At 41.8% G+C, this 26,805-nt stretch overlaps 2 protein-coding genes across 3 annotated transcripts in view; both read left to right on the top strand.

Annotated features, from left to right (window-relative positions):
• Window positions 1–18,406, top strand: part of LOC148148243 (transmembrane protein 145-like) — a 67,376-nt gene extending 48,970 nt beyond the window's left edge. Inside the window, exons 13-17 of the mRNA XM_087993926.1 lie at window positions 7,287–7,459; window positions 8,490–8,610; window positions 12,686–12,904; window positions 16,132–16,212; window positions 18,120–18,406. Of these exons, the coding sequence (XP_087850052.1) occupies window positions 7,287–7,459; window positions 8,490–8,610; window positions 12,686–12,904; window positions 16,132–16,212; window positions 18,120–18,137 (612 nt within the window). The 3' untranslated portion in view covers window positions 18,138–18,406. The remainder of the gene's footprint in view (window positions 1–7,286; window positions 7,460–8,489; window positions 8,611–12,685; window positions 12,905–16,131; window positions 16,213–18,119) is intronic.
• Window positions 18,407–26,028: 7,622 nt separating this feature from the next.
• Window positions 26,029–26,805, top strand: part of hltf (helicase-like transcription factor) — a 73,985-nt gene continuing 73,208 nt past the window's right edge. For both annotated transcript variants that reach the window (XM_087993327.1, XM_043702688.2), the window contains exon 1: window positions 26,029–26,171. The gene's annotated coding sequence lies outside the window, so the exon portion shown is untranslated. The remainder of the gene's footprint in view (window positions 26,172–26,805) is intronic.

The following is a 26,805-nucleotide window of genomic DNA, read 5'->3' as shown; positions in this document are numbered from 1 at the left end:
TCGAGGGGGCAAAAAACATATCGATTCTGGTATGGCATTTATGTGGATTGGAGTAAAAAGAAAAATCTCTGCCCTGTGGATGAAGGCATCTCCATACATTTACTAATCCTAATTCTTTGTTCAAATCCACCAATTGTCTAGATCTGGGAGATACTCCTGCAGTACTCTTGGGAATCCTATCTATTTCCGGATCCATAATACAATTAAAATCTCCCCCTATAATTATATGACGAGCACCGAGAGCCATCAATTTTGAGAAGGCTTCCGTTATAAATTTAAAAGGATGTGCCGGGGGGCAGTACAAATTTAAGATCCCATATTCCTCTCCATTTATAAGGGCTTTAATCAGAATATATCGTCCAGATTCGTCTTTTATCTGATTTAGGATTTTGAAAGGGAAATTCTTCCAAATAAGAATACCAACCCCCCTGCTTTTTGAGCTGAAAGAAGAAAAGAAGGCCTGATCAAATCCACCCTGTCGTAATTTCAAGTGTTCTTTATCCAATAAGTGTGTCTCCTGTAGGAGAGCTATATCAACCCTTTCTTTCTTGAGGTTTGATAATATTTTCTTCCTTTTGACTGGTGAATTACTCCCCTTGACATTCCAGGTGCACCACTTAACCGACTGATCAACCATAATCGTCCGGGCAAGTCCGAGACCCCTCGGGAGGGGAAACCCTATCCAGAACACCCCAAGCATAGAGCATATAAAATTTACAAAAATAAAAGCTCTTTAATACACTCACATCAATATAATAAAAAACTATTTCTAAATTAAAAAAAAACAATGTATTTAAATGGAGTTTTTCCACCTTGTTCCCAGGGGATATCACTTCCTTTCCAATAGGGGATATCCTCTCCCAACCAGTGCCCCACCCTTGACCCAGACACCCCACGATAGGATAAAGAAAATTCAAATATTCTACAGAGCTAGAGTTAACAATGAGCACCCTACCCCTCCCCCCCACCCACACCAACACCTGGATATATTTGGTAATGTTAATACCATGTATAAACATATATAACTATAAAATTACAGCCTCAACAAGTAATAATTAAATATAATAATACAAAATAACAAGGGAAAACAACTCCGTTCCTAAAGACAGAAATAAAACAGGATAAGGTAATCACCTTCCCCCACCAACATTAACTCGACCCGCCGGCCTATATATATATATATATATAAAAGGGGGGGAAGAAAATCGCTAAGCAGAAAACAAATAAATAAATCCCTCTCCCCACCCGCTGAAGATAATATTAAACAGTCAGGTAAAAAAGGGATTAATATAAAAAAAAGGGGATGTAAATCGGAGTAGAGGGAGAGAACAAAACATCAATTAACTCTTACAATTTATCTAAGAGAGTCCAAAAATTCCTTGGCCTTTTCCGGTGATCCGACATTATACATGGACCCTTCATGGTTAAAGCGTAGCATCGCTGGGTAGTGCAAGGAGTACTGAATATTTAAGTCCCTTAAAAACTTCTTCGCTTCATCAAATGCCTTCCTCTTTCTGACCAGACCTGGGGAAAAGTCCTGAAATAACATAATCCTTGATAAATAATGGTTTGGGAATCTTTCCCAAGATTTCTGGAAGCTTCTAGGAGTATCTGCCTCTCCTTGTAGCTCTGCAGCCGGAACAGGACCGGGCGGGGGCGCTGGTTCGAGCCGGGCCCATGCATTGCAACCCAGTAGGCCCATTCTACCCTTACCTGGCCTGATCCAGCCTCCAGATTTAAAAGCTGTGGAAGCCACTGCTCGAGAAACGCTGTAAGCTGGCCTTCCTCTTCCCGTTCAGGAAGGCCCAGCAAACGAATATTTTTTCGATGACCTCGATTCAATGTGATTCTCTAAGGTCCAGACTCGCTGTTTCGAGAGTCTGGACCCGATCCACGGCCAATTCTGCTGTAGTCTCAGAGGTCGCAGCCTTTAGCTCTGCCCCTCTGACTGGGCGCTCAATTTCCTTGATGTCTCGGTTGTGCTTTTGTAGTGCGGCCGAGAGTGAGTCCCATCGGCTCCGGGACTCTTCGATGAAGGCGTCGATCTTTGCATCGAGTTTAGAGATTATTTCCGCGAGGCTTGCCACTGTAGGTATGTCCCTCGTGGCGGCTGCAGGCGCCTCTGCTGCAGCTGGGGAGGGGAGGGGGGAGGGGGTCCTGCCTTCTGAGAACTGCAGGCTCCCTTCCCTTTAGTCATTTTTACTGGAGATTAAATTGTTTAACTTCAGTACTAAGCAACTAACTATATTAAGTAAAAACTATTTTGAATGATTTGGTGAGTGTGGTGGAGGTGGATGACCCACTTTGCCCAAGTCTTGGGAGGAGCACTATAGACTCAGACTTGCTGGGTCGCCGCCATCTTGGATCCCCCATCAGGAATGTTGAGGAAGAGCTTTTGCCTAAAACATCGTGGGAGAGGTGTTGTATCACTTCATGATAACCGAAATGTAAACTTTTCAGTGTAAGCTTTGTTCAAATTTTAAATACACATGCTGACTCTGCTAAAGGCATTACATGAGAAATAAACCAGACAATGTCTGCAAAGAACAGGCCTACATGTTAATATAAAAGCAAAACATTTAATGAAATTCACTAAAAGTGAAACTTCGCCGATTTCTGATTAAAATTCAGCCCATCGTATCCCCATAATATACATGTTTATATAAAACATGTGAATAGAAAAGTGCTAGTGGTAGGAGACTCGATTGTTAGGAGAAGAGACAGGAGATTTTATGGTCAGGATCGGGATTCCCGGAAGGTATGTTGCCTCCCTGGTGCCAGGATCTGGGACGTCTCCGATCGGGTGCATAAAGTTCTAAAAGGGGAGGGCGAACAGCCAGAAATCGTGTTACATATTGGCACCAATGATATAGCCAGAAAAAGGATTGAGGATATAAAAAGTGATTTCAGGGAGTTAGGGTGGAAGCTGCAGAGCAGGACAAACAGCATAGTGTTCTCGGGTTTACTACTGGTGCCACGAGATAGCGAGGCGAGGAACAGGGAGTGGGCGCAGCTGGTGTAGGAGGGAGCAGGGAGTGGGCGCAGCAGCTGTGCAGCTGGTGTAGGAGGGAGGGCTTCAGATATGTAGATAATTGGGATGCCTTCTGGGGAAGGTGGGACCTGTACATGAAGGACGGGTTGCATCTGAACTGGAAGGGGACCAATGTCCTGGGTGAAAGGTTTGCTCGAGTGGTTCAGGAGGCTTTAAACTAGTATGGCAGGGAGGTGGGAACCTGAGCTACATACCGGTGGTGGGAGTTGATGGAGATGAATAGAAAGAGGTAGCGCAGCCAGTGGCAAGGAATTTCCTGGGAAAGAACCAAGAGATCGGTTAAAGTGTGTTTGCTTTAATGCAAGGAGTATCAGGAATAAAAGTGATGAGCTTAGAGCATGGATCAGTACCTGGCGCTATGGTGTTGTGGCCATAACAGAGACGTGGGTTTCTCAGGGGCAGGAATGGTTGTTGGATGTTCCAGGGTTTAGGACATTTAAAAAGAATAGGGAGGGGGGAAAAAGATGAGGGGGTGTAGCACTGCTAATCAGAAAGGGTATCACAGCTACAGAAGCTTCCATTGTCGAGGAAGATCTGCCTACCGAGTCAGTATGGGTGGAAATTAGGAACAGTAAGGGAGCAGTACCTCATTAGGGGTTTACTACAGGCCCCCCAATAGCAGCAGGGAGATTGGAGAAAACATAGGTCGGCAGATTTTGGAAAAGTGTGAATGTAGTAGGGTTGTTGTAATGGGTGACTTTAACTTTCCCAATATTGATTGGAACCTCCTTTGAGCAGATGGTTTGAAAGGAGCTGTTTTTGTAAGGTGTGTTCAGGAGGGTTTCCTAACTCAGTACGTTGACAGGCCGACGAGGGGAAAGGCCATTTTGGATTTGGTGCTCGGCAATGAGTCGGGGCAGGTGTCAGATCTTGCGGTGGGAGAGCATTTTGGTGATAGTGACCACAACTGCCTCACATTCTACATAGCTATGGAGAAGGAGAGAAGCAGGCACAATGGGAGGATATTTAATTGGGGAAAAAGAAACTATGATGCTATCAGACGTGAATTGGGAAGCATGGAATGGGAGCAATTGTTCCATGGAAAGGGCACTATAAACAAATGGAGACTGTTTAAGGAACAGTTGTTGCGAGTGATGCATAAATGTGTTCCTCTGAGACAGGCAAGAAGGGGTAAGATAAAGGAACCTTGGATGACGTGAGCGGAGGAGCTTCTCATCAAAAGAAAGAAGGCAGCTTACGTAAGGTGGAGGAAGCAAGGGGCTTGCTCAGCTCTAGAGGATTACAGGCAGGCGAGGAAGGAGCTCAAAAATGGTCTGAGGAGAACCAGGAGGGGGCACAAAAAAGGCTTGGCAGGAAGGATTAGGGAGAATCCAAAGGCATGTTACACGTATGTGAGGAATAAGAGAATGATCAATGAAAGAGTAGGGCCGATCAGGGATAACATAGGGAACTTGTGTATAGAGTCTGAGGAGGTAGGGGAAGCCCTAAATGAGTTTTTTGCTTCTGTCTTTACTAAAGAAAAGGACCTTGTAGTAAATGAAACCATTGAGGAGCAGGTAAGCATGCTGGAAGGAATAGAGATTGAGGAAGCTGATATGCTGAAAATTTTGACAAACATTAAGATTGACAAGTCGGCAGGCCAGGACCAGATTTGTCCTCGGCTGCTTTGGGAAGCGAGAAATGTGATTGCTTCGCCGCTTGCGAAGATCTTTGCATCCTCGCTCTCCACCAGAGTCGTACCTGAGGACTGGAGGGAGGCAAATGTAATTCCTCTCTTCAAGACAAGAAATGGGGAAATCCCCGGCAATTACAGACCAGTCAGTCTCACGTCTGTCATCTGCAAGGTGTTAGAAAGGATTCTGAGGGATAGGATTTATGACCATCTGGAAGAGCATGGCTTGATTAAATGCAGTCAGCACGGCTTTGTGAGAGGCAGGCCATGCCTCACAAATCTTATTGAGTTCTTTGAGGATGTTCCTAGACAAGTTGATGAGGGTCGAGCTGTGGATGTGGTGTATTTGGACTTCAACAAGGCATTTGATAAAGTTCCCCATGGTAGGCTCATTCAGAAGGTCAGGAGGAATGGGATACAGGGAAATTTATCTGTCTGGATACAAAATTGGCTGGTCGACAGAAGACAGCGAGTGGTCGTGGAAGGAAAGTATTCTGCCTGGAAGTCAGTGGTGAGTGGTGTTCCACAGGGCTCTGTTCTTGGGCCTCTACTCTTTGTAATTTTTATTAATGACTTTGATGAGGAGATTGAAAGAGGGGTTAGCAGGTTTGCAGATGACACAAAGGTTAGAGGTGCCGTTGACAGTATACAGGACTGTTGTAGGCTGCACCGTGACATTGACAGGATGCAGAGATGGGCTGAGAGGTGCCAGATGGAGTTCAACCTGGATAAATGTGAAGTGATGCATTTTGGAAGTCGAACTTGAAAGTTGAGTACAGGATTAAAGACAGGATTCTTGGCAGTGTGGAGGAACAGTGGGATCTTGGTGTGCAGGTACATAGATCCCTTAAAATTGCCACCCAAGTGGACAGCGTTGTTAAGAAAGCATATGGTGTTTTGGCTTTCATTAACAGGGGAATTGAGTTTAAGATCTTGTTGCAGCTCTATAAAACTTTGGTTAGACCGCACTTGGAATACTGCGTCCAGTTCTGGTCGCCCTATTATAGGAAAGATGTGGATGCTTTAGAGAGGGTTCAAAGGAGGTTTACCAGGATGCTGCCTGGAATGGAGGGCTTATCTTATGAAGAGAGGTTGACTGAGCTCGGACTTTTTTCATTGGAAAAAAGGAAGAGAGGGGACCTAATTGAAGTGTACAAGATAATGAGAGGCATAGATAGAGTTGATAGCCAGAGACGTTTTCCCAGGGCAGAAATTGTTAACATGAGGAGTCATAGTTTTATGCTGTTTGGCAGAAGTATAGAGGGGATGTCAGAGGCGGGTTCTTTACACAGAGAGTTGTGAGAGCATGGAATGCGTTGCCAGCAGCAGTTGTGGAAGCGAGGTCATTGGGGATATTTAAGAGACTGCTGGACATGCATATGGTCACAGAAATTTGAGGGTTCGTACATTACATGAGGATCAATGGTCGGCACAACATCGTGGGCTGAAGGGCCTGTTCTGTGCTGTACTGTTCTATGTTCTATGTTCTATATGTAGCTTTAACTTGGGCAAATGTGCCACACTGTGAGCTCAACTGACGATCCTAAATTGGTTGTCCGTGTAATTCTTCACACTCTCAGGGTTACTTTGAAAATTCTGTCCTCTGGAGTAGGTGGGGCTTGAGCCCAAGTAGTCTGTTCCAAAGGTAGGGACACTGTGCCATAGGACCCTTCCCTTGGTTAGTCATACCTGCAAGGGAATTGAACATAAATTGGGATTAGTGTCAGGTGTATCAAATACTGCCTCAATTCCAAGTCAGAACGTGCTTAGTGATGCTCCAGTCTTGATCTCCTCAGATACAACCATGAGGAAGTAATTTGCAGGACTCCCTTTGAGTTAGGACTGGCCTCTGAATACATTTGCCACACTCCTATACTGTGTGGAATAACAGGTCAATAGGTGCAATCTTTAGGATTTCAGAGGCTGCAATTACTACAAGAATCACTTTCAATGGAAACACTTGTCTCCACAAAATGGATACCATGCCTTATGCTTGGAGAGACCTGAGAATTCTTGTTTTCTGCTGGCAAATAATAAAAGAAGGCTGAAATATATTGAACTTCAGCCCTCCTGCTATGAAGCTGCATTGGTGGGTTCTTGCCACAGCAGAGCATCTATTTGTAGTAGAGAAAAATCCAACCTATTAGCAGAAGAGAGACTGATAGCCACTTAGAGTACTTAAGGCAAACTACTTCTTCTCGATCAGTATCTGTTACCACTTGGAGCCCACCCTGGGAGAAACACACAGAAAGGTGAGAATATGTGCGGGTCTGTTCCAACGTAATTTTGAGATTTCATTTCTTCCCTTTCTCCAAAGCTGCCATCACAGATTGAAAAATTTAACCATTGATTTCTGAGTTATTGCGGTTTGAGAGCAAAAGGAATAGAATGGAAATTTATTATCACATGTACTTTTACATGAAAAATACAGTGAAAAGTCCTGTGTGTTGCCCCACTATGGCACCAACATCAATGACACATGTCATACATAATAACAGAAAAAAGTAAAATTAAGACAAAGTCCATCACGGTTCAATAGAATTGCAGCAATAATATATTTTTAACAAAAGACAAATTTCTGTTTGAACATTTAAACTGTAGCTTATAGACCCAGGAAAGGTGCAGACTGTATTGGAGTCCTCTATTGGCTATGCTGTAACCACCTTGCAGCTTCTGACAGCATTTTGGTTTTTGTGTTCTACATACAAAATCGTACAACATCACCCTGAGAAACAGCCATTTTATCATCTCTTCTTTCCTGCATTCGCTTTATGGTGAGTCTGCCTGTTAGTCTCTTTGCAAGCAATTAAAAGGCTGGTAGTTTATTCATAAATGCAGTGTAGGAGAGCCCAGTGTCGTCATAGTTCGATTATGTACCAGTGGCAAACCATATGATGTCCTGACATTTTCCTGACACAAGTTATATTGTGGACGTGCTTTCGAGGTGGAGACAATGTTGGAGATTGAAGTTCTCTCTCTTTCTGTATGTAATTGTCAGAAGTCACCAGGTTATATCCAACAGGTTTATTAGAAATCACAAGCTTGAAGCACTGCCTTTCCAAATGTTTGTGATTTCAAATAAACCTGTTGGACTAGAACCTGGTATCATGTGACTTCTGGCTTTGTCCACCCCAAACCAACACCAGCACCTCCACACCATGTAGGAAATTATATGATGGCACATCTAATTATATAGTAGAAAAGAATATATTAAAAGATTACTCTGGGGAAACTGGAACTCTGCTTCATGGAAAAGAATAAGAGAGTTGATGGAGTTATTCAAAATCATGAGGAGTGTGGACAGTGTAGGTTGGGAGAAACTGTTTCATTTGGTGAAAAGTTAGAGAGCCAGAGGCCATCAATTTAAGGGGAATTGACAAAAGAAAGAACTGCAACATAAGAAAAGCCATTTTGATGCATCAAGTGGTTTGAATCTGGAGTACACACTTGAGCGTGTGTTGGGGCAGATTCACCTGAGGCTTCAAAAAAGGAATTGAATAATTAATTGAAGAGAAAATGGTGCGTGGGAGTGGGAGAGAAAGGGTGAGGGGAACGGAGCTTGGGGTATTCCTCTTCCAGGGAACTGGTGTAGACACAATTGGCTGAATGGCCTCCCATTCAGTTGTGACCATTCTGTAATAAGTGCAAGTAGTCCATGTATTTTGTTCATATTGCTAAAGGTTTTTATGAGGGTTCATCATGACTTCTTTGCTGAGAATTCTATGTCTATTTATAAAGTATTTTTAATTATATTTGGTTGGACCTCTGTGAGTGCATTATCTCATTTATATTTTGCCTTGACAGGTTTTTTGCAGTGCCTATCAGTAGCCTTTTTGGACAATTTATGATTGTAAACTGGAAACGTGAACGTATTATGAACACAGTCTCACTATTTTTGAAATTCTATGTCTATATTGTTATGTTGGTAGGTATTCTTGATGCTTAGTAGAAATAATAAGTAACAATATCTGCTTAGAAATATAGGTTTGATTGAAAATGTAGTAATTAATTAGGTAGAACAGACAATAGTAAAAACATTTAAAGATAAAGATTCATGTAGAAATGAATCATTAAAGTAGTCATGGTAGAAAGCAGGCAAAATCAGAGACCTGGAAAGGGGCAACACACATATACAATTGATTCAGTTAATGAACTTAATCACTGAAAATAAGACTTGGAAAGAGGTATTTATTTACACACCTCGGCATGAAAAGAACATGTTAATTACAGGGAATTACTGGAACTATCCAATTGATAAGAGATGGCAAAGACCCTTATCAGATGACTATCATTATGTATCAGGATCAGGCAACACTCAAAATCAGAAAAATGAAACATCTTCTTTACTGATGTTTCTTTAATGAAGGATTCTTTTAAGGTTGAAAGCTTAAGGGAGAGGTGAAGGGAATATCCTCATAGGATTATGGAATATCATAAGAAAATTGACGAGGTAACAGCTCACAAACATACCTTCACCAAATAATTAAGGAATAATGTTAAAGGCTACGGCATCACATCAATGAGGGAGAAACCTATACAGAGGTTTACCCTCCTCATCTACAAAACAGAAAGAGTTGGAAAAATATGAAAGGAAGACATTTTCACTGAAATTTCAGAAATATTAGGAACCCTCCATAGTACTTTTCAAGAGTTATTTTCTCCCAGCAAAAGAAGTATTTTACTTGCTCAGAACTTTAAATATGTCGATGGATGTTCTATTCCTGATGTTAAATATTTCTAGATGTTCCTAGATATTGTTGAGTAGTTATAAATCTCATCAAACTAGATTTTATTCAATTTGGTATAAGATCCTTTGATAATTTGACATAGTGGTGTACTTATCTAGTTAATGTGCTAATTTCTGTAAATAATGTTATAAAATAAGTAAATCATCTCAGGTTTTTCTGTTACAACTGAAATAGATGCTACTCTCTATATACTCCTTGGATTTGGGGGTTGGTGAGCTCATTTGGCTGGACAGCTAGTTTGCAATGCAAAGTCATGCCAACTGTTCAATTCCCACATCAGCTTAAGCTCCCATCTTCTCAACCCTTCCCCTTGCGTGAGGCACAGTGACCCTGAAATTAAACCATTACCATCATCTCTCTCTAGTAAGACAGCAGGCCTATGGTCCTCTGCGACTATGGTGACTTTTGTTTTACGTATCCCTGAAGTGGGGCGGTATATATTTTGGAGAGAGAAATTCCACACGTTTAAAATATCTGGCATGTTTTCAGCATCAGGATCAGGCAACACTCAAAATCAGAAAAATGAAACATCTTCTTTACTGATATTTCTTTAATGAAGGATTCTTTTAAGGTTGAAAGCTTAAGGGAGAGGTGAAGGGAATATCCTCATAGGATTTAGCCAAGGCTAAATTGAAGAAAGAAAACATTCTACAGACCCAAATTTAAGTGCTTTGTGGAATTGACTAGCTTGAACTCAATAGACTGAAATTACAAGGGCAAGACTCCAAACCTAAATTAGCCCGAAATAAGAGCCAAAAGCTGTAAATCACTTCATAAAAGTGTTTTTATCCACTGTTAGATGGAAACCAGAAGAAGGGAAGGCCCTTTGGTTAAGATTTCACCTAAAGAGAATGCAAGATTTGTGAAGGTTTGTAGTTCAGGTTGAGGTTTAGGGTGTAGGTTTGCTCGCTGAGCTGTAGGTTTGATATCCAAACGTTTCATTACCTGGCTAGGTAACATCATCAGTGGTGACCTCCAAGTGAAGTGAAGCTGTTGTCTCCTGCTTTCTATTTATATCTTTAAACATTCATGCAGGAAGTACAGTTGTTCGCGGGTGGAACTCTCTAGAAGATGGGAAAGGAATGCCATCCGAGAGAGTTCCGCCTGCGAACAACTGTACTTCCTGCATGAATGTTTAAAGATATAAATAGAAAGCAGGAGACAACAGCTTCGCTTCACTTGGAGGTCGCCACTGATGATGTTACCTAGCCAGGTAATGAAACATCTAGATATCAAGCCTACAGCTCAGTGAGCAAACCTACACCCTAAACCTATAGAGAATGGTGATAAAAACCTTTGATAGAACACCTGCCAGTAAAAGCTTTCTTAAAAAAGTATACAAAATGTTAGTCTACTTATGCTGCACCATTTCATTGCTTTCACACTGTGAATTCCAATCCAATCCAAACTGTATCTCATATCTAAGCTTGTAAACAGAGATACCTTGTACCCTGATCATTGGCAATATCATGTGCCATATCCTGAAATTCACACAGCTTAACTGAAGATCAAATGGTGGAGGCATTTCATGTACTTTATCCACACAAAAATCAAGTATTTAGACAATTGCCAACTCACCACCTGTCTCCTCCCAAAGCCTGACTACTACCTACAAGGCACAAGGCAAGAGTGTGATGGAATACACCCCACTTGCCTGAATTAGTGCAACTTCAACAACATCTCGGACAAAGCAGCCCCATCCACCACTTTAAACATTCACTCCTTCCACTAGTAATGCTTGAACTGTTATGTAGGCTCAGACTTAAATAGAATTAATACTGACACTGGCAAAGTTATAATATAAAATTACTGAGCTAATTTTATTGAACTCTTTCAACATAACAAGGATATCAATAGCATATGAAGGATCTATCAATGAAAAATGGAACTTATAAACTAATTTAATTCAATTCATTTATGTTCTAATTTAATAACCAGCCCTCAGCATCCTTCAAGTTCAGATCCTGTTTTACTTTTTACACTTGAGATAACTGCCCTCTTTCAACCACCTTTCTCTGCCTTTCTTAATACACAGAAAAACTGGCACTTCCCTTCATCTTGTTCCTTGAACTCAACTAGCTGACTAAAGGTTTGCATATACAATAATAATAATTATAATAATACAATATCCTAGGCAGTGTTCACATGTTGAGTGTTGGTTGGAAACCCAGAGGAAAAGACCTGACTTCTAATGTGTTAGCTACATCCACCTGTAGCAACAAGGAGAGGCACAGTTTTCTTATTTACCTTTGTAATGTGTTCAGAATCTGTGGCAAACAGGGATTGGTTACTTCTTCCAATGGTCAACTTTGAGAGTTATCTGACAAGAAGTCACTTCTCTTGGACAAATTCCCTAAGAATGGTTCCAAAATTCCCTTTTTTGACTGTTACAAGGTCCCTCAAAAACTCCATATGTTTGATAAACATTACAGAAGGTGTCTTCTTTACACACTGTTTCCAAGGTCCTTGTACCACTCACCATAATTAAATCAGAAGTTTTGAAATTCCCTTGATGAAATTCTTCCTGACAGAGTCTTGCTGATACTGGGTATTGGCCCATTGAATGATTCCTAAACCATTTAAATGACAGGTTGCGTGACCATTTTATTGTCCTGTCTGTAGGAATACAGCACACAAAACACTTCATACTAATTTCCTGATAAGTGTTGGCGAATTGACTTTTACTATTTTATTTCCGATTCTTTAACCTTTGTGTTCCAAAGATCCAGCTGACAAATGTAATTGTGCCTAATTTGATTGAAACACATGGTGCTTTACATACAATTTACAACATCATGTGCATAACTGTGGTCATAACTCACAGCCAACATGAACCTGTTGCATTGTAACTTCAGACCCTTCAGTCTGTCATACACACTACTGATTAAGGGGCAGCAGTGGGTACCACACTGGAAGATGCATAGCAACCCTTTGCCAAGACTCCTTAAAAAACACCTACCTAGATCCCTACCACTTTAAAAGGTAGCAGGCACATAGGAACACTACAACTGCAAGTCCTCTCCAAGCTACACCGTCCTAACTTGGAAATATATCACTGTGTCTTCATTGTTACTTGATCTAAATCCTGGCTCTCTCTTCCTGACTGCACCAGATGGAATGCAGCAGTTTATTAAGATGGCTCACCATCACCATGATGCCCACATTCATGAAAGGATTTTTTGAAAAAAAAGTGACATGATTAATATTTGAACTTGTTTGGTCATAAGTGTAACACAACCTCTTGCTTTTCAGTTTCTGACCAGGCCATTCCAATCAAATTTAAGGTTTCCTTATCACATCGACACCTCACGGATTGCACTTATGAGATATGCATCAGAATCCCAGGAAAACTTAGAGCAATTAGGACACCATATATACAGAAATATCAGCATGACAAGTTTCATTAATGACAGTTCCACAGCTCCTAATGTTCCCAATTCCAGTGGAGCAAACATATGGGGACTGCAAGAGGTAAGGTAATAGCTATCCATTAAGTCTTATAATAGATTTTATGGAAGTTGGTCTTAGCATCTGTGATAGAATCTGATTCTGATAGAAATACAGTTTTTTGTTTGGCTGTAACCCATATATGGAATATGGTAGATAGTTGCCAACCTTCCAAGATTGGCCTGGACTCTGTTGGACACAGTTATCATAGTCATGTGAAGAAAGATGCATTTTTGTGTTATTTTCTTTGAAAAGTGTTCTTCACCAGTCAGAAAATACTGTAAGTTGGAAAGACGAGCAGTTTTGGATGACCATTGAGCATCATCCAGTTGGTTAATGAGTCTTTTTGCTTTCTAATTGGCTTAGAAGCTTGACCAACACTAATGGCTGGAGCCTGGGAGCAAGTCATGTGATGAAATCTCTAAGAATATATTTCATCACAACTGGCAGCCATATATAGTAGTATTGAGCCAATGATGGATGAATCATAAAGAGCAAGGAATAAAAACTTGCAAAGGCTGGGAGGACGTGGGAAGAAAGAGCATAAGGAATACAAGTGACGCAGAGCTGACGGGGAGCAGTGGGAAAGATTGAAACCATCAGCACAAATAAAAGCAGTGCAGAGTATGTGAGAACATAGCAAGGGTGCAAGAGGAAAGAGCAAGCTTATAGTCTAATGGAAAAAGGCAGTGAAGATAATAGCAGTGCAGAGGCTCTGGGCACAGAGTGCAGAAGAATGGGAAAGAGCAAGACCAGCAGCAGAGATAAAAAAGTGGTGCAGAGTCTGCGAGAAACAGGCGGGGAGCCAATGCGCACTGCTTCTTACATGAGGCGCCAAATTGAAGTGTGACCAAATAGGCAGTTCTGCAGGAGGGTCACTGGACTTGAAACATTAACTTTTGCTTTCTTACTACTGATGCTGCCAGACCTACTGAGTTTCTCCAGCAATTTCTGTTTCTGTAGCAAGTAGGTGATTGGCTGAGTGAAAAATGGGAGTGTGAGAGGTGGACCCATCCATTTAATACAATGGGGGAAGAGAGTGCAGTACAGAGAGAGACAGAGTTAATTGCAAGTCTGTGGGGGAAAGAAGCCCAGAGATTGGGTGTGATGTTAGAAGAAAGAATTTACAGGAGTCTCAAGTACAGTTGACACAGATAGAGGATCCAAGAGCCACTGGTATGGCAGCAGTGAACATTTGCTGATAGCACAGGTGCAGATCCATATGGAGCACCCTGTCCACTTCAACACTGACCTGCAAGCAAGCAGGATAGTAGGCTTCTAGAATGGGCAAGCCTAGAGGAAACAACATGTGTTAATCCGCAACTGTGCAGCAGAGCCAGATCTTGCCTCATATCGGTTATCCTCCCATTGGACAAAGATCGTGCCAAGAACGTGTAGTTGTTGGTGTATGATTCCCATCTCACATTTAAAGATGCCATGCACATGTATCTTCCATCTCTTTAAAATGAAATTTGTGATTTGAAACAGTAGGACCCTCATGGACAATCTCAGAAGTGCCAGAAGTAAACATTAAACTTCTATCATGCCCTGGTGCTATGACATGGACATTGTTAACCTTAGCAAGACACAACGGGCAGATGAAGGTCAGCTCAAAGAACAAAGTGGCGGTCACAGCATCTTTTGGAAGAGTCAATCTGGGAAGGACACCAACTCCATGGGATTGGTTTTTCCATAAAACAAACTAATCGACCATCTCAGTGAATCCCTCTGTGGGATAAGCAAATGTGTCATGACCTTTAGGCCTGACCCTAGAAGCAAAGGATTGAGTCAAAGAGGACTTCTACTCCATCCTTGATTAGTTGATGTCCACTGTCCTGAGGGAGACAAGAGGATTCACCTTGGTGATTTCATTGGCAGTGTTGGGAGGGACACAAACCTATGGAAAGATGAGATTGGCAAGGAATATGCCAGAAATGTAGGTAGTGAGGAATCCTTCTCCTGAAAAATGCCTAGAGCATATCCTAGTTACATAAACACCCTATTTTGCATCTTTGTGCTGTCTTCTCATGTCAGCTGAATTGCTGACAGATACAGGCAGATGACAAATGTTCTGTTCTGATTCCAGTCAACTTGTACTTGAGTCTCTGAGAATTGGTCACCATCCACTACTTCCGGTTTTACTATGTAGAGAGAATACTGATATTTGATATCTTGTCAGGTTTGCAGAAACTTCCACCGAGAACAAGATATCAAGTGAGAACTTGCAGTTTCTAAACTGCCAATTCTTTACTTGTTGACTTCTGGGTGTGTAGAACACAGCTCCAAGTCCGGGTGGATTCGACTCAGCAACCATTAGCATATGGACTCATAGTCCTTCAAAGCTGGGTTTTCCCAGTAATTAAAGTATTAAACCTTATCTCATATCACTTCAAAAGCTTTACTTAGCTGCTTCACCAAAGTCACTTGTTTCCCAATAAAAACAAGTTGGCTTTGTTTTCAAGAAAAACCATATTGTAAAATTCTTTCCAATCCAGAGAATGTCCAAATAGTACATGATCTTTGTTTCTTTATTAATATAAATATGTGTTATGATTAGCTTTAAACTTTCTGTTGCCGAAGGAAAGGTTGAATATGAAAAAACTGACCTCTAATTCTAAAAGTGTCATGTTCTGGATGTGAGTGGTAACACCTTCAGATTTTTAAAAATCTAATCTTAAAGAAAACAGGAAATTGGGCAAATTATCTATATGGCAATATAATATGCATTTTATTTGATTGTACTTTGATGGATGGAGGGAGCAGTATATTTTTATACAAATCCACCTTTTTAAAATAAGTAGCCAACATGAAGGGCCATGACCCAAAGTTGAACCAGCAAGGTTGGAGAGTGTAATAGAAATGATGGGTTAATAAAAACGTAGAGATTGAGGCTACCAATCTGCAGATTGTAGAAGTAAGGAAAGACCAACAGGTGTAATAAATATTCCAGTTTTAATATCCTGAGAAAGATGAGTAAGAGTCACAAATGATGTGGAAAGTTTTGACTTCAACATGGAAAAGGGGAAAAGTTGAAGCAAAGGGCAAGTGTGTTTCATGTTGTTGCTGAAGATCAGGATAAATGACTATAATCATATCCTGCATACTCATTTCAAATGGAGATACAATTCTTTTGAAAACAGTATTTGTTGCTTTTTGTTTTTCATCCGAACCTTCTGTACCTTATTTACTTAGGAATGGCATCTGACATGCATTTGTAGAATGATTGACCTTTTCTTGTTTCACTTGTATAGGATACAGATTTCACTAGAGGTCTCTTAGAAAGAACCCAAAGTCCGATTGATTCCAGATTTGGATTCGTTAAGAAGCAAGAGGTACAAGACTGTAAATGCTACAACTGAAACATCAAGTTAAAATGAGAATTATTCCTCTGTAGGGATGTTTCTACCCCAATAGCTCTAAAAGCTGCTCCCTTACCATTCCACATTTGGTCATCTCGACCTTGCTTGTAATGTCAGATTGCTCAAATTAAGCTGTATTTTTATCTGACCTTGCAGATTGACAGTCACTTGTGTATTTCTCATTCTTGTCCTTAGTTGGAGGTCAGAAAAACTGGCAGGGAAAGGTTGGCTTTCTTCATATGTGCTTTAGACTCTCAATTTTTTTTTAACTTATTTAAATTACCATTGTGGGTTATGCAAATTGATTATTATAATCATGTAATTTTTATTCTACTGTCTGTTGTCAGCTATTGCTGCTTTAATTCATAGTCTTATTTCATATACAGAAGATCTTTAACTCAGCACAGACTGTTTAAGCATTTTACACGCTGGAGAGAAGCCACCATTATTTTCATATGTGGCATCATGATTCCTTGTTCACATGTCAATTTCTATATGTGACCGTACATTATAAACTATGTGATCTATCCCTCCTTCATGGAAATAAAGCACTATTTAAGCTCCAGACTAGCTGTAGATAATGGAAATTTTAAAACTAACTCCTAGGTGTCAGTGGTGCTGGATTGCTGTGCTCTTCCAGCACCACTGATCCAGAATCTGGTTTCCAGCATCTGCAGTCATTGTTTTTAACTCCTAGGTGTGTGCAGCAGAAGTACACATGGCATGTAATGTTTGTATATTTAAAGGTTCAGATTTAAAACACCACTACTAGTGAGAAACCTTGTGCATGAAATTAGCACGAGGCTTCCTTGTGATGTCAGTGTGGTTTATTTTTTGAAAATTCATTTACAGGATGAGGGTGTCGCTGGCTAGGCAGAGTGCAGTTAAGGGTAAACCGCATTGCTGTGGGTGTGGAGTCACATGTAGACCAGACCAGGTTAGGTTGGCAGTTTTCTTCCCTTAAGAAGGGTAGTGAACCAGATGGGTTTTTCCTGACAATCAACAATAGATTCATATTCATCTTTAGCCTACAAATTCCAGATTTATTTTATATCAAATTCCACTATGCGTAGGGGTTTGAACACAGATCCCCAGAACATTAGCTGGATCTTTGGAGAACAGAAACAGAAATTGTTGGAAAAGCTCAACATTTCTGGTCTGATAACCCTTACTCAGAACTGGAGCCAAAACGTTAACTCTGATTTCTCTCCACAGGTGCTGTCAGACCTGCTGAGCTTTTTCAGCAATTTCTGTTTTTGGATTAACAACCAGCAATAATATCAATAGGTCATTGCATCCCATTTATATGTAAGATGAGGTTTGAGAAGCAGATACTGTTTTAGATTAGATTCCATACAGTGTGGAAACAGGCCCTTTGGCCCAACAAGTGCACACCGACCCTTTGAAGAGTAACCCACCAGACCCATTTCCCTCTGACTAATGCACCTAACACTATGGGCAATTTAGAATGGCCAATTCACCTGACCTGCACATCTTTGCACCATGGGAGGAAACTGGTGCACCCAGAGGAAACCCACGCAGACACGGGGAGAAGGTGCAAACTCCACACAGACAGTCGCCCGAGGCTGGAATTGAACCTGGGACCCTGGTGCTGTGAGGCAGCAGTGCTAACCACTGAGACACCATGCCACCCTTCTTATGGTTAAGTAGATTTGCTAAAAGTCTGCAGCATTACGAAAGATTTGACAGAGGAAATGAAAACGAACTCTTTCCATAGTTATGAAAAGTAGTAACAATTGAATTAAAATTATCATTTCAACTAGGGACATAAAGCATTAGTAGTTTGTTGAGTAAAGTGTAAATATGTACTATCTGATCATTTTAAATTGATTCATTTTCATTTTCATTTTTTTATCAAGACAAACCAATGGATTTAGTGAAGATCTCCCAAGTTTGTCCATCTGCAAGAGAGCTACTTTTAAATGGATGCATCTTTTTGTTAAAAATGAATATATACAATCCAGTAATGCAATATTGCTGTTGAAATTCTAGCTGTGTGAACCTGTAGCTTTATTTAGAACACGTATTATGTATGTTCTAGATTGTCTACTTTAAGTCTCATTTGAAACATGTTTAATTACAGAAAATAAATTTTGCAGTTATCTTGGTGAGAAATATAAGTTGTGTTGATAATTGAAATACTTGATTATAAAATAAATATAAATGGAGGTCCTTCTGAATCTGGACAATCTTTGGCATGAAAAACATATACATTCTGAATTGAGCTTTTCTGTTTGTACACAAGTTAATAGTTTTTAAACATTTTCTGAAAAAAGGCACAAATTTGAAGCTTTTCATCTTGCACTCATCACGTCTGACATGCAGGAAACCAGTCTTAGAAAGAAAGCATTTATTCACATAGCATGAGAAAAGTGTGCAAATTGATTGGATTTCTTTTAATAGGAAAAGAAATTTGTCAATATATTGCACAATTTTCATTGAGGAGAGTATTATGGAGACTGACAACCCCTGCTGCATTCCTGATGGCAAATTGAGTAAATCCACTAGTTTGAGTTTATTTAGCTAACGAAGATTGATAGTTAACATTTCCTGCTGCATGTCTACACCTTCCATGATTCATCCAATTAACACTCTCTTTATATAAGTATAGAAATAACAACAAAAGCTTTTATGAAAGTTGTATAAATTCATGTTACCTTTTGGTTTCTTGTGTATCAGTCCTGATCAGTGCAAGACAAAAAACTTTGACTTTGTGTCTCTTTTTAAAAATGCTTGAATTCTGTAAGCAATTATTGATAGGATGTTGTTTACTCGTGTGTTATGGTGCCACAGGCTAGCATTTATTGTCCATCACTAATAGGGATGATGCAGAGATACTGGGGTGGACAAAATCAGAAATCTCAACACCAAGTTATAGTCCATCAGGTTTATTTTAAATCACAAACTTTCAGAGTGCTACTCCTTTGTCAGGTGAAATCAATTGGGAATTATGCCAGATGAAGTATGAATAAACAAATCAGGGACAGCCAAGAAGGTTAAGGTCCAAATGTGGGTTGGCCATTTCAGCTTCCCAACAATATTTTCAAATGATGTGGAATGTGTTTAAACACCAGCATCAGTGAATTTAGGCACTACACCAGATTTACAGTTAAATCAAATCCTTCATTGGAATCAGAATCATTCTCTGAGCTACCATCTATTCTTTCCTCCTTTACAATAAGCTTCAGTCTATCCAAATCATGTTTTCTGATCTTCTCTTCTCTTTGGAAATACAAGTTTTTAAAATTCCATTTCCCTTTTGTGATCAAGTGACCACAGGCGCAAAATTGGATACTCTACATTGACCACAGCTGGAGAAATCAGGCCTGACAGAAAATATGTCGAGCTAAATTAACTAGCAGGAAGCAGGTATCAACCACAGAGAGTGGTGGAAACCAAGATCAAATAGGTCGCAAAGGTTTAGGGGAACTAATAACGACCAGCGCAAGGGTTGTGTATTGGAGAAGCATCGATCAGACTTTCTGGCACCTTGACTTCCATCATTTTCTGTGTCTGTGACTGAAGTGGCTTTGAAGGTCCAACCCGGAATAGGACGATTGGGCATGGCATTTTGGCATGGCTGTTTGGGCACCAGCTGATTTGGAGCCAGCCCATTTGGCGACGGACGTTTTGGCGCTAGGAAAAAAAAGTTTGGCGCCCAAACGGCTGTGCCAAAATGCCGCCGCCCAAATGGCTGTGCCAAAACAAAGCAAACCCGTCCAACCCATGTAAAATACTTCACAAACTATCCAGCTGTGTAATTGATTTGTCTATTCTGTATGAATTCTCTTCTCAGTTTAGGAAAATATATTGCTTACTCAGCATTGCAGTACCCCTGTACATATTTGGATAAGAAACAAACTTTCACTTGAATGAAAGACCTTGCACAATTTTCAATACTGGCTCCTTTAATCTGCTAGTGTACTTCTATTTTTACACCCAGAAGTACGATCACACGCAATTGAGTACATTTCCCATCATGCTGGGATACTTTTTTCAACTGCCCGTTGATAGAAAATATCCAATGACAATTGGTGAAATCAAGGCAAATTCTTGAAGACTAAATATAACTCAAAATTTGTTCAGTCTTAACAGGCACTGGTGCATCAGAAATGTCAAACAGCATACAAAAAGCTAACATTTATCCGGAAGCAATAAAGTTATGGGGACCCTAATGGTTAATTGTGCTAATGATAGTATTTACTGAACTCAGTTGTAATTCAGCCATCATCATGTTGAGCAGAGTATCTCAAAGTTTGATGAATGAATTGGAGTTCAGAGTCAGTTTTTTAAAATCTTGGCGTATACACCTAAAAATTGTACTGGGAAAAAGTCCAGGGCATTCTGCGTATTCTTGAATGCAAGGAGTATCAGAAATAAGATGGGTGAACTTAAGAAGCTTTTCTAACTCAGTATGTAGATTGTCCGACCAGAGGGGAGGCCATATTGGATTTGGTACTCGGTAACGAACCGGGACAAGTGATGGGCTTGTTAGTGGGTGAGCATTTTGGTGATGGTGACCACAATTCTGTGACTTTCACCTTGGTTATGGAGAGAGATAGGTGCATGCAACAGGGTAGGTTTTACAATTGGGGAAAGGGTAAATACGATGCTGCAAGACAGGATCTGAGGAGCATAAGTTGGGAGCATAGTCTGTCAGGGGAGGATGTCATTGAAATGTGGAACTTTTTCAAGGAACGGATACGACGTGTCCTTGATATGTATGTACCTGTCAGGCAGGAAAGAGATGGTCGTGTGAGGGAACCTTGGTTGACGAGGGAGGTTGAATGTCTTGTAAGGAGGAAGAAGGAAGCTTACATAAGGCTGAGGAAACAAGGTTCAGACAGAGTGTTGGAGGGATACAGAATAGCCAGGAGGGAGCTGAAGAAAGGGATTAGGAGAGCTAAGAGAGGGCATGAAAAATCTTTGGCGGATAGGATCAAGGATAACTCCAAGGCCTTTTATGCGTATGTGAGAAACATGAGAATGACGAGGACGAGGGTAGGTCCGATCAAGGACAGTGGTGGGAGACTGTGTATTGAGTCGGAAGAGATAGGAGAGGTCTTGAATGAGTACTTTTCTTCAGTATTTACAAATGAGAGTGACAGTATTGTTGAAGAGGAGAGTATGAAACGGACTGGTAAGCTAGAGGAGATACTTGTTAGGAAGGAAGATGTGTTGGGCATTTTGAAAAACTCGAGGATAGACAAGTCCCCCGGGCCTGATGGGATATATCCTAGGATTATGTGGGAAACAAGAGAGGAAATTGCAGAGCCGTTGGCAATGATCTTTTCGTCTTCACGGTCAACGGGGGTGGTACCAGGGGACTGGAGAATGGCCAATGTTGTGCCCTGTTCAAAAAAGGGAATAGGGATAACCCCTTACTTCGGTGGTAGGCAAAGTAATGGAAAGGGTACTGAGGGATAGGATTTATGAGTATCTGGAAAGACACTGCTTGATTAGGGACAGCCAGCACGGATTTGTGAGGGGTAGGTCTTGCCTTACAAGTCTTATTGAATTCTTTGAGGAGGTGACCAAGCATGTGGATGAGGGTAGAACAATGGATGTAGTGTACATGGATTTTAGTAAGGCATTTGATAAGGTTGCCCATGGTAGGCTTATGCGGAAAGTCAGGAGGCATGGGATAGTGGGAAATTTGGCCAGTTGGATAGAGAACTGGCTAACTGGTTGAAGTCAGAGAGTGGTGGTAGATGTTGTGGTTCTGTTCGCCGATCTGGAAATTTTTGTTGCAAACGTTTCGTCCCCTGTCTAGGTGACATCTTCAGTGCTTGGGAGCCTCCTGTGAAGCGCTTCTGTGGTGTTTCCTCCGGCATTTATAGTGACCTGTCCCTGCCGCTTCCGGTTGTCAGTTTCAGCTGTCCGCTATCGTGGCCGGTATATTGGGTCCAGGTCGATGTGTTTGTTGATGGAGTTTGTGGATGAGTGCCATGCTTCTAGGAATTCCCTGACTGTTCTTTGTTTGGCTTGCCCTATAATGGTAGTGTTGTCCCAGTTGAATTTGAGGGCATTATAGGGCAAGAGCTGAAAATGTGTTGCTGGAAAAGCGCAGCAGGTCAGGCAGCATCCAGGGAACAGGAGAATCGACGTTTCGGGCATAAGCCCTTCTTCGGCTTATGCCCGAAACGTCGATTCTCCTGTTCCCTGGATGCTGCCTGACCTGCTGCGCTTTTCAGCAACACATTTTCAGCTCTGATCTCCAGCATCTGCAGACCTCACTTTCTCCTCCATTATAGGGCAAGCCAAACAAAGAACAGCCAGGGAATTCCTTGAAGCATGGCACTCATCCACAAACTCCATCAACAAACACATCGACCTGGACCCAATATACCGGCCACGACAGCGGACAGCTGAAACTGACAACTGGAAGCGGCAGGGACAGGTCACTATAAATGCCGGAGGAAACACCACAGAGGCGCTTCACAGGAGGCTCCCAAGCACTGAGGATGTCACCTAGACAGGGGATGAAACGTTTGCAACAAAAAATTCCAGCTCGGCGAACAGAACCACAACAACGGGCACCCGAGCTACAAATCTTCTCTCAAACTTTGAAGTGGTGGTAGATGGTAAATGTTCAGCCTGGAGCCCAGTTACAAGTGGAATTCCGCAGGAATCAGTTCTGGGTCCTCTGCTGTTTGTAATTTTTATTAATGACTTGGAAGAGGGAGTCGAAGGGTGGGTCAGTAAATTTGCAGACGATACGAAGATTGGTGGAGTTGTGGATAGTGAGGAGGGCTGTTGTCGGCTGCAAAGGGACTTAGAAATTATGCAGAACTGGGCTGAGAAGTGGCAGATGGAGTTCAACCCTGTCAAGTGTGAGGTTGTCCATTTTGGAAGGACAAATAAGAAGGAATACAGGGTTAACGGTAGGGTTCTTAGTAAGGTGGAGGAGCAGAGGGATCTTGGGGTCTATGTTCATAGCTCTTTGAAAGTTGCCACTCAGGTGGATAGAGCTTGTAAGAAGACCTATGGTGTATTAGCATTTATTAGCAGGAGGGATTGAATTTAAGAGTCGTGAGGTGATGTTGCAGCTGTACAGGACCTTGGGAAGGCCACATTTGGAGTACTGTGTGCAGTTCTGGTCGCCTCACTTTAGGAAAGATGTGGAAGCTTTGGAGAGGGTGCAGAGGAGATTTACCAGGATGTTGCCTGGAATGGAGAATAGGTCGTACAAGGATTGGTTGAGAATGCTAGGCCTTTTCTCATTGGAATGGTGAAGGATGAGGGGTGACTTGATAGAAGTTTATAAGATGATCAGGGGAATAGATAGAGTAGACAGTCAGAGACTTTTCCCCCGGGTACAACAGAGTGTTACAAGGAGACATAAGATTAAGGTGAAGAGTGGAAGGTATAGGGGGGATGTCAGGGGTAGGTTCTTTACCCAGAGAGTGGTGGGAGCATGGAATGCGCTGCCTGTGTGAGTGGTAGAGTCAGAATCATTGGTGACCTTTAAGCGGCAATTGGATAAGTACATGGGTAGGTGCTTAAGCTAGGACAAATGTTCGGCACAACATCGTGGGCTGGAGGGCCTGTTCTGTGCTGTATTGTTCTATGTTCTATGTTCTATGTTCTAAAGAAGATCCCTGGGATAAACTAAAATGAATACTTAAAATACAACACTGGAAATCCAAAGTAAAAACAAAAATGCAAAAGATGCTCAACAAAGCAGCATCTGCAGATTGGTGACGTAGCAGAACTCCGAAAGCTTGTGATTCCAAATAAACCTTTTCGACTATAACCTGGTGTTGTGTGATTTTTAACTGTGTCCATCCCAGCTAACACTGGCACCTTCACATCATGTTTTTATACAGGGAGAAACAAAGTTAACCTTTCAGGTCCAGTACGACTTCTTCAGAACTGAATTCAGAACAAATGTAATATTTCCAATTTTAGGGGCTCTTTTGACACAATGGAAGTATCTCTATCTCTGAATTTGGAAGCTCTTGTGACACAATGGTAATGTCCCTCCCCCTGAGTAGGAGGCCTGGGTTCAAGTCCACCGCTCTAGAGGTGTTAATAACATCTCTAAACAGGTTGATTAGGGACAACCTTGAAGCAGAAAACAAATATAATACCTTAAGTGCTCTTCTAGTGTCCCTACTCTGAGTTAGGGGGCTGTTATGGCACATTAATAATGGGTGCCTATCTCTGGGTTAGGGCTGTTGTGCTACAATGGTAATGTCCCTGTTTCTGAGTTAGGGGGTTCCTGTGGTACAATGATACTGTCCCTGTTTCTGAATTAGGAAGTTCTTGTGGCACAATTGTAATGTCCCTACCTCTGAGTTAGGGGGTTCTTGTAGCAAATGATAATGTTCCTGTTTCTGGGTTTGGGGGTTCATGTGGCACAATGATAACATCCCTATCTCTGAGTTAGAGGGTTCTTGTGGTACAATGATAATGTTCCTGTTTCTGAGTTAGGGGGTTCTTGTGGCACAATCATAATATCCCTATCTCTGAGTTAGGGGTTTTGTGTAGCACACTGATAATGTCCCTGTTTCTGAGTTAGAGGATTCCTATGGCACAATGATAATGTCCCTATCTCTGAGTTAGGGGGTTCTTGTAGCACATGGATAATGTCCCTATCTCTGAGTTAGGGGATTCTTGTAGCACAATGATAATGTTCTTGTTTCTGAGTCAGGGGGTTCTTGTGCCACAATGATAATGTACTTACCTCTTAGTTAGGGGGTTCTTGTAGCACAATGATAATGTCCCTATCTCTGAGTTAGGGGATTCTTGTAGCACAATAATAATGTTCTTGTTTCTGAGTCAGGGGGTTCTCGTGCCACAATGATAATGTACTTACCTCTGAGTTAGGGGGTTCTTGTAGCACAATTGTAATGTCCCTACCTCTGAGTTAGGGGGTTCTTGTAGCAGAACAGTAAAATCTCTATCTCTGAGTCAAGTCCCAGGGGTATGCAATAAAGTATCTAAACAGATTAGATTAGATTAGATTACAGTGTGGAAACAGGCCCTTTGGCCCAACAAGTTCACACCGACCCGCCGAAGCCAAACCCACCCATACCCCTATATTTACCCCTTACCTAACACTACAGGCAATTTAGTATGGCCAATTCACCTGATCCTGCACATCTTTGGATGGTGGGAGGAAACCGGAGCACCCGGAGGAAACCCACGCAGACACGGGGAGAACGTGCAAACTCCACACAGTCAGTCGCCTGTGGCGGGAATTGATTCGGGTCTCTGGTGCTGTGAGGCAGCAGTGCTAACCACTGTGCCACCGTGCCGCCCCTGCGGTTCCTCATCAACCTGTTCAGAGCTATCTTCATCTCTTTGGCACAGGTCGGACTTGAACCCAGGCCTCTGGCTCAGATGTGGAGGTGCTGGTGTTGGTTTGGGGAGGACAAAGTCACAAGTCACCAGATTATAGTCCAACAGGTTTATCAGAAATCACAGGCTTTGAGAGCACTGCCCCTTGGTCGGGTGAAGTCAGGAGCAGCGCTCTGAGAGCTCGTGATTTCAATTGGACGTGAACCTGGTGTCATGTGACTTCTCTAACCTTGACCTGGTCCAGAGGTGGGGACATTATCACTGCAGCACCAGTACAAACAGCACCAGCCTGTCTTTATGAATGGACGGGATCGGTAGCTGGTCAGCTGCCACAATGTATCGAGTGGTTGTATCTCGTCCCTGGGTGAGAGTCCCACCCGCCGCTCGCTCTGATACGCTGCTGCCTGGCGAGGGGCCGCTCTGATTGGCCGGGAGCCGTGTCAATCAGCAAGAACCGCGCAAGCCGAGGCGAAAGCGAAAGGAGCTGGGATTGTGGAGTGGACGGGCTTGATGTTGTGGCCTTTCTTTTTAAAAGAAACACACCTTTTTTGCAAGTCACTGACAGGAGGGAAGATTTGATTTTGTGCTGAAGATTATTTGCAGAGGTAGAATAAAGCTTTTCTGTGCGCGTTGCGGTTTAAGAGCAGCAAATAAAAAAAAAAGTGGAGAAGGCTTTAATGCAGAGCTCTGCACAAAACCCAGAGCCCTGGCTAGAAATGCAGTGCTGGAAGCTCAAAGCAGCCTGCCTTGGCATCATGCTGTCTTATTTTTGCTTAAAAGGTTTGTAATCCCGGGTAAATGTCAAAAGCAGGGGCTGGCTGCAGGCGGAATGGAAAGAATGACTCACCAACAGCAAGCCGTGTTTTGGGGGCCTGATATAGGCAGCCACAGTCAATGGGAGATTTGGTTGTGTTTTTTTTCGAGTGCATGACAACATTTTCCAGTTTAAAAAAAAACACCCACCAACACAGCGTTCATCGTCACCCTCAGCCTCGAAATGTTGTTTTTTCATCACGAGTCTTTTACTCCAGCCTGTAATCTGCATCAAATCCAGGCGTTGGGTCAAAGATACAAATCTAAAGGGAACAAAATATATTGTTCAGGGAGGTCTCTGCACCTCGTTGCTAAGAGTATGCAAATCTGCTAAAGTTATCGGGTCTGCTTAGTGAAAAATAGCCAAGTAAACTTGTGCTAAGTGGTCATGGGTTTGTGGTAATTGCTGCACACCTGCATAACTTT

This window comes from Chiloscyllium plagiosum, unplaced genomic scaffold (assembly GCF_037043375.1).
Source record: "Chiloscyllium plagiosum isolate Xiang-an unplaced genomic scaffold, Cpla_swu_hap1 HiC_scaffold_13, whole genome shotgun sequence".
Taxonomy (NCBI): Eukaryota; Metazoa; Chordata; class Chondrichthyes; order Orectolobiformes; family Hemiscylliidae; genus Chiloscyllium; species Chiloscyllium plagiosum.
This window is presented reverse-complemented; position numbering and strand designations above follow the sequence as displayed.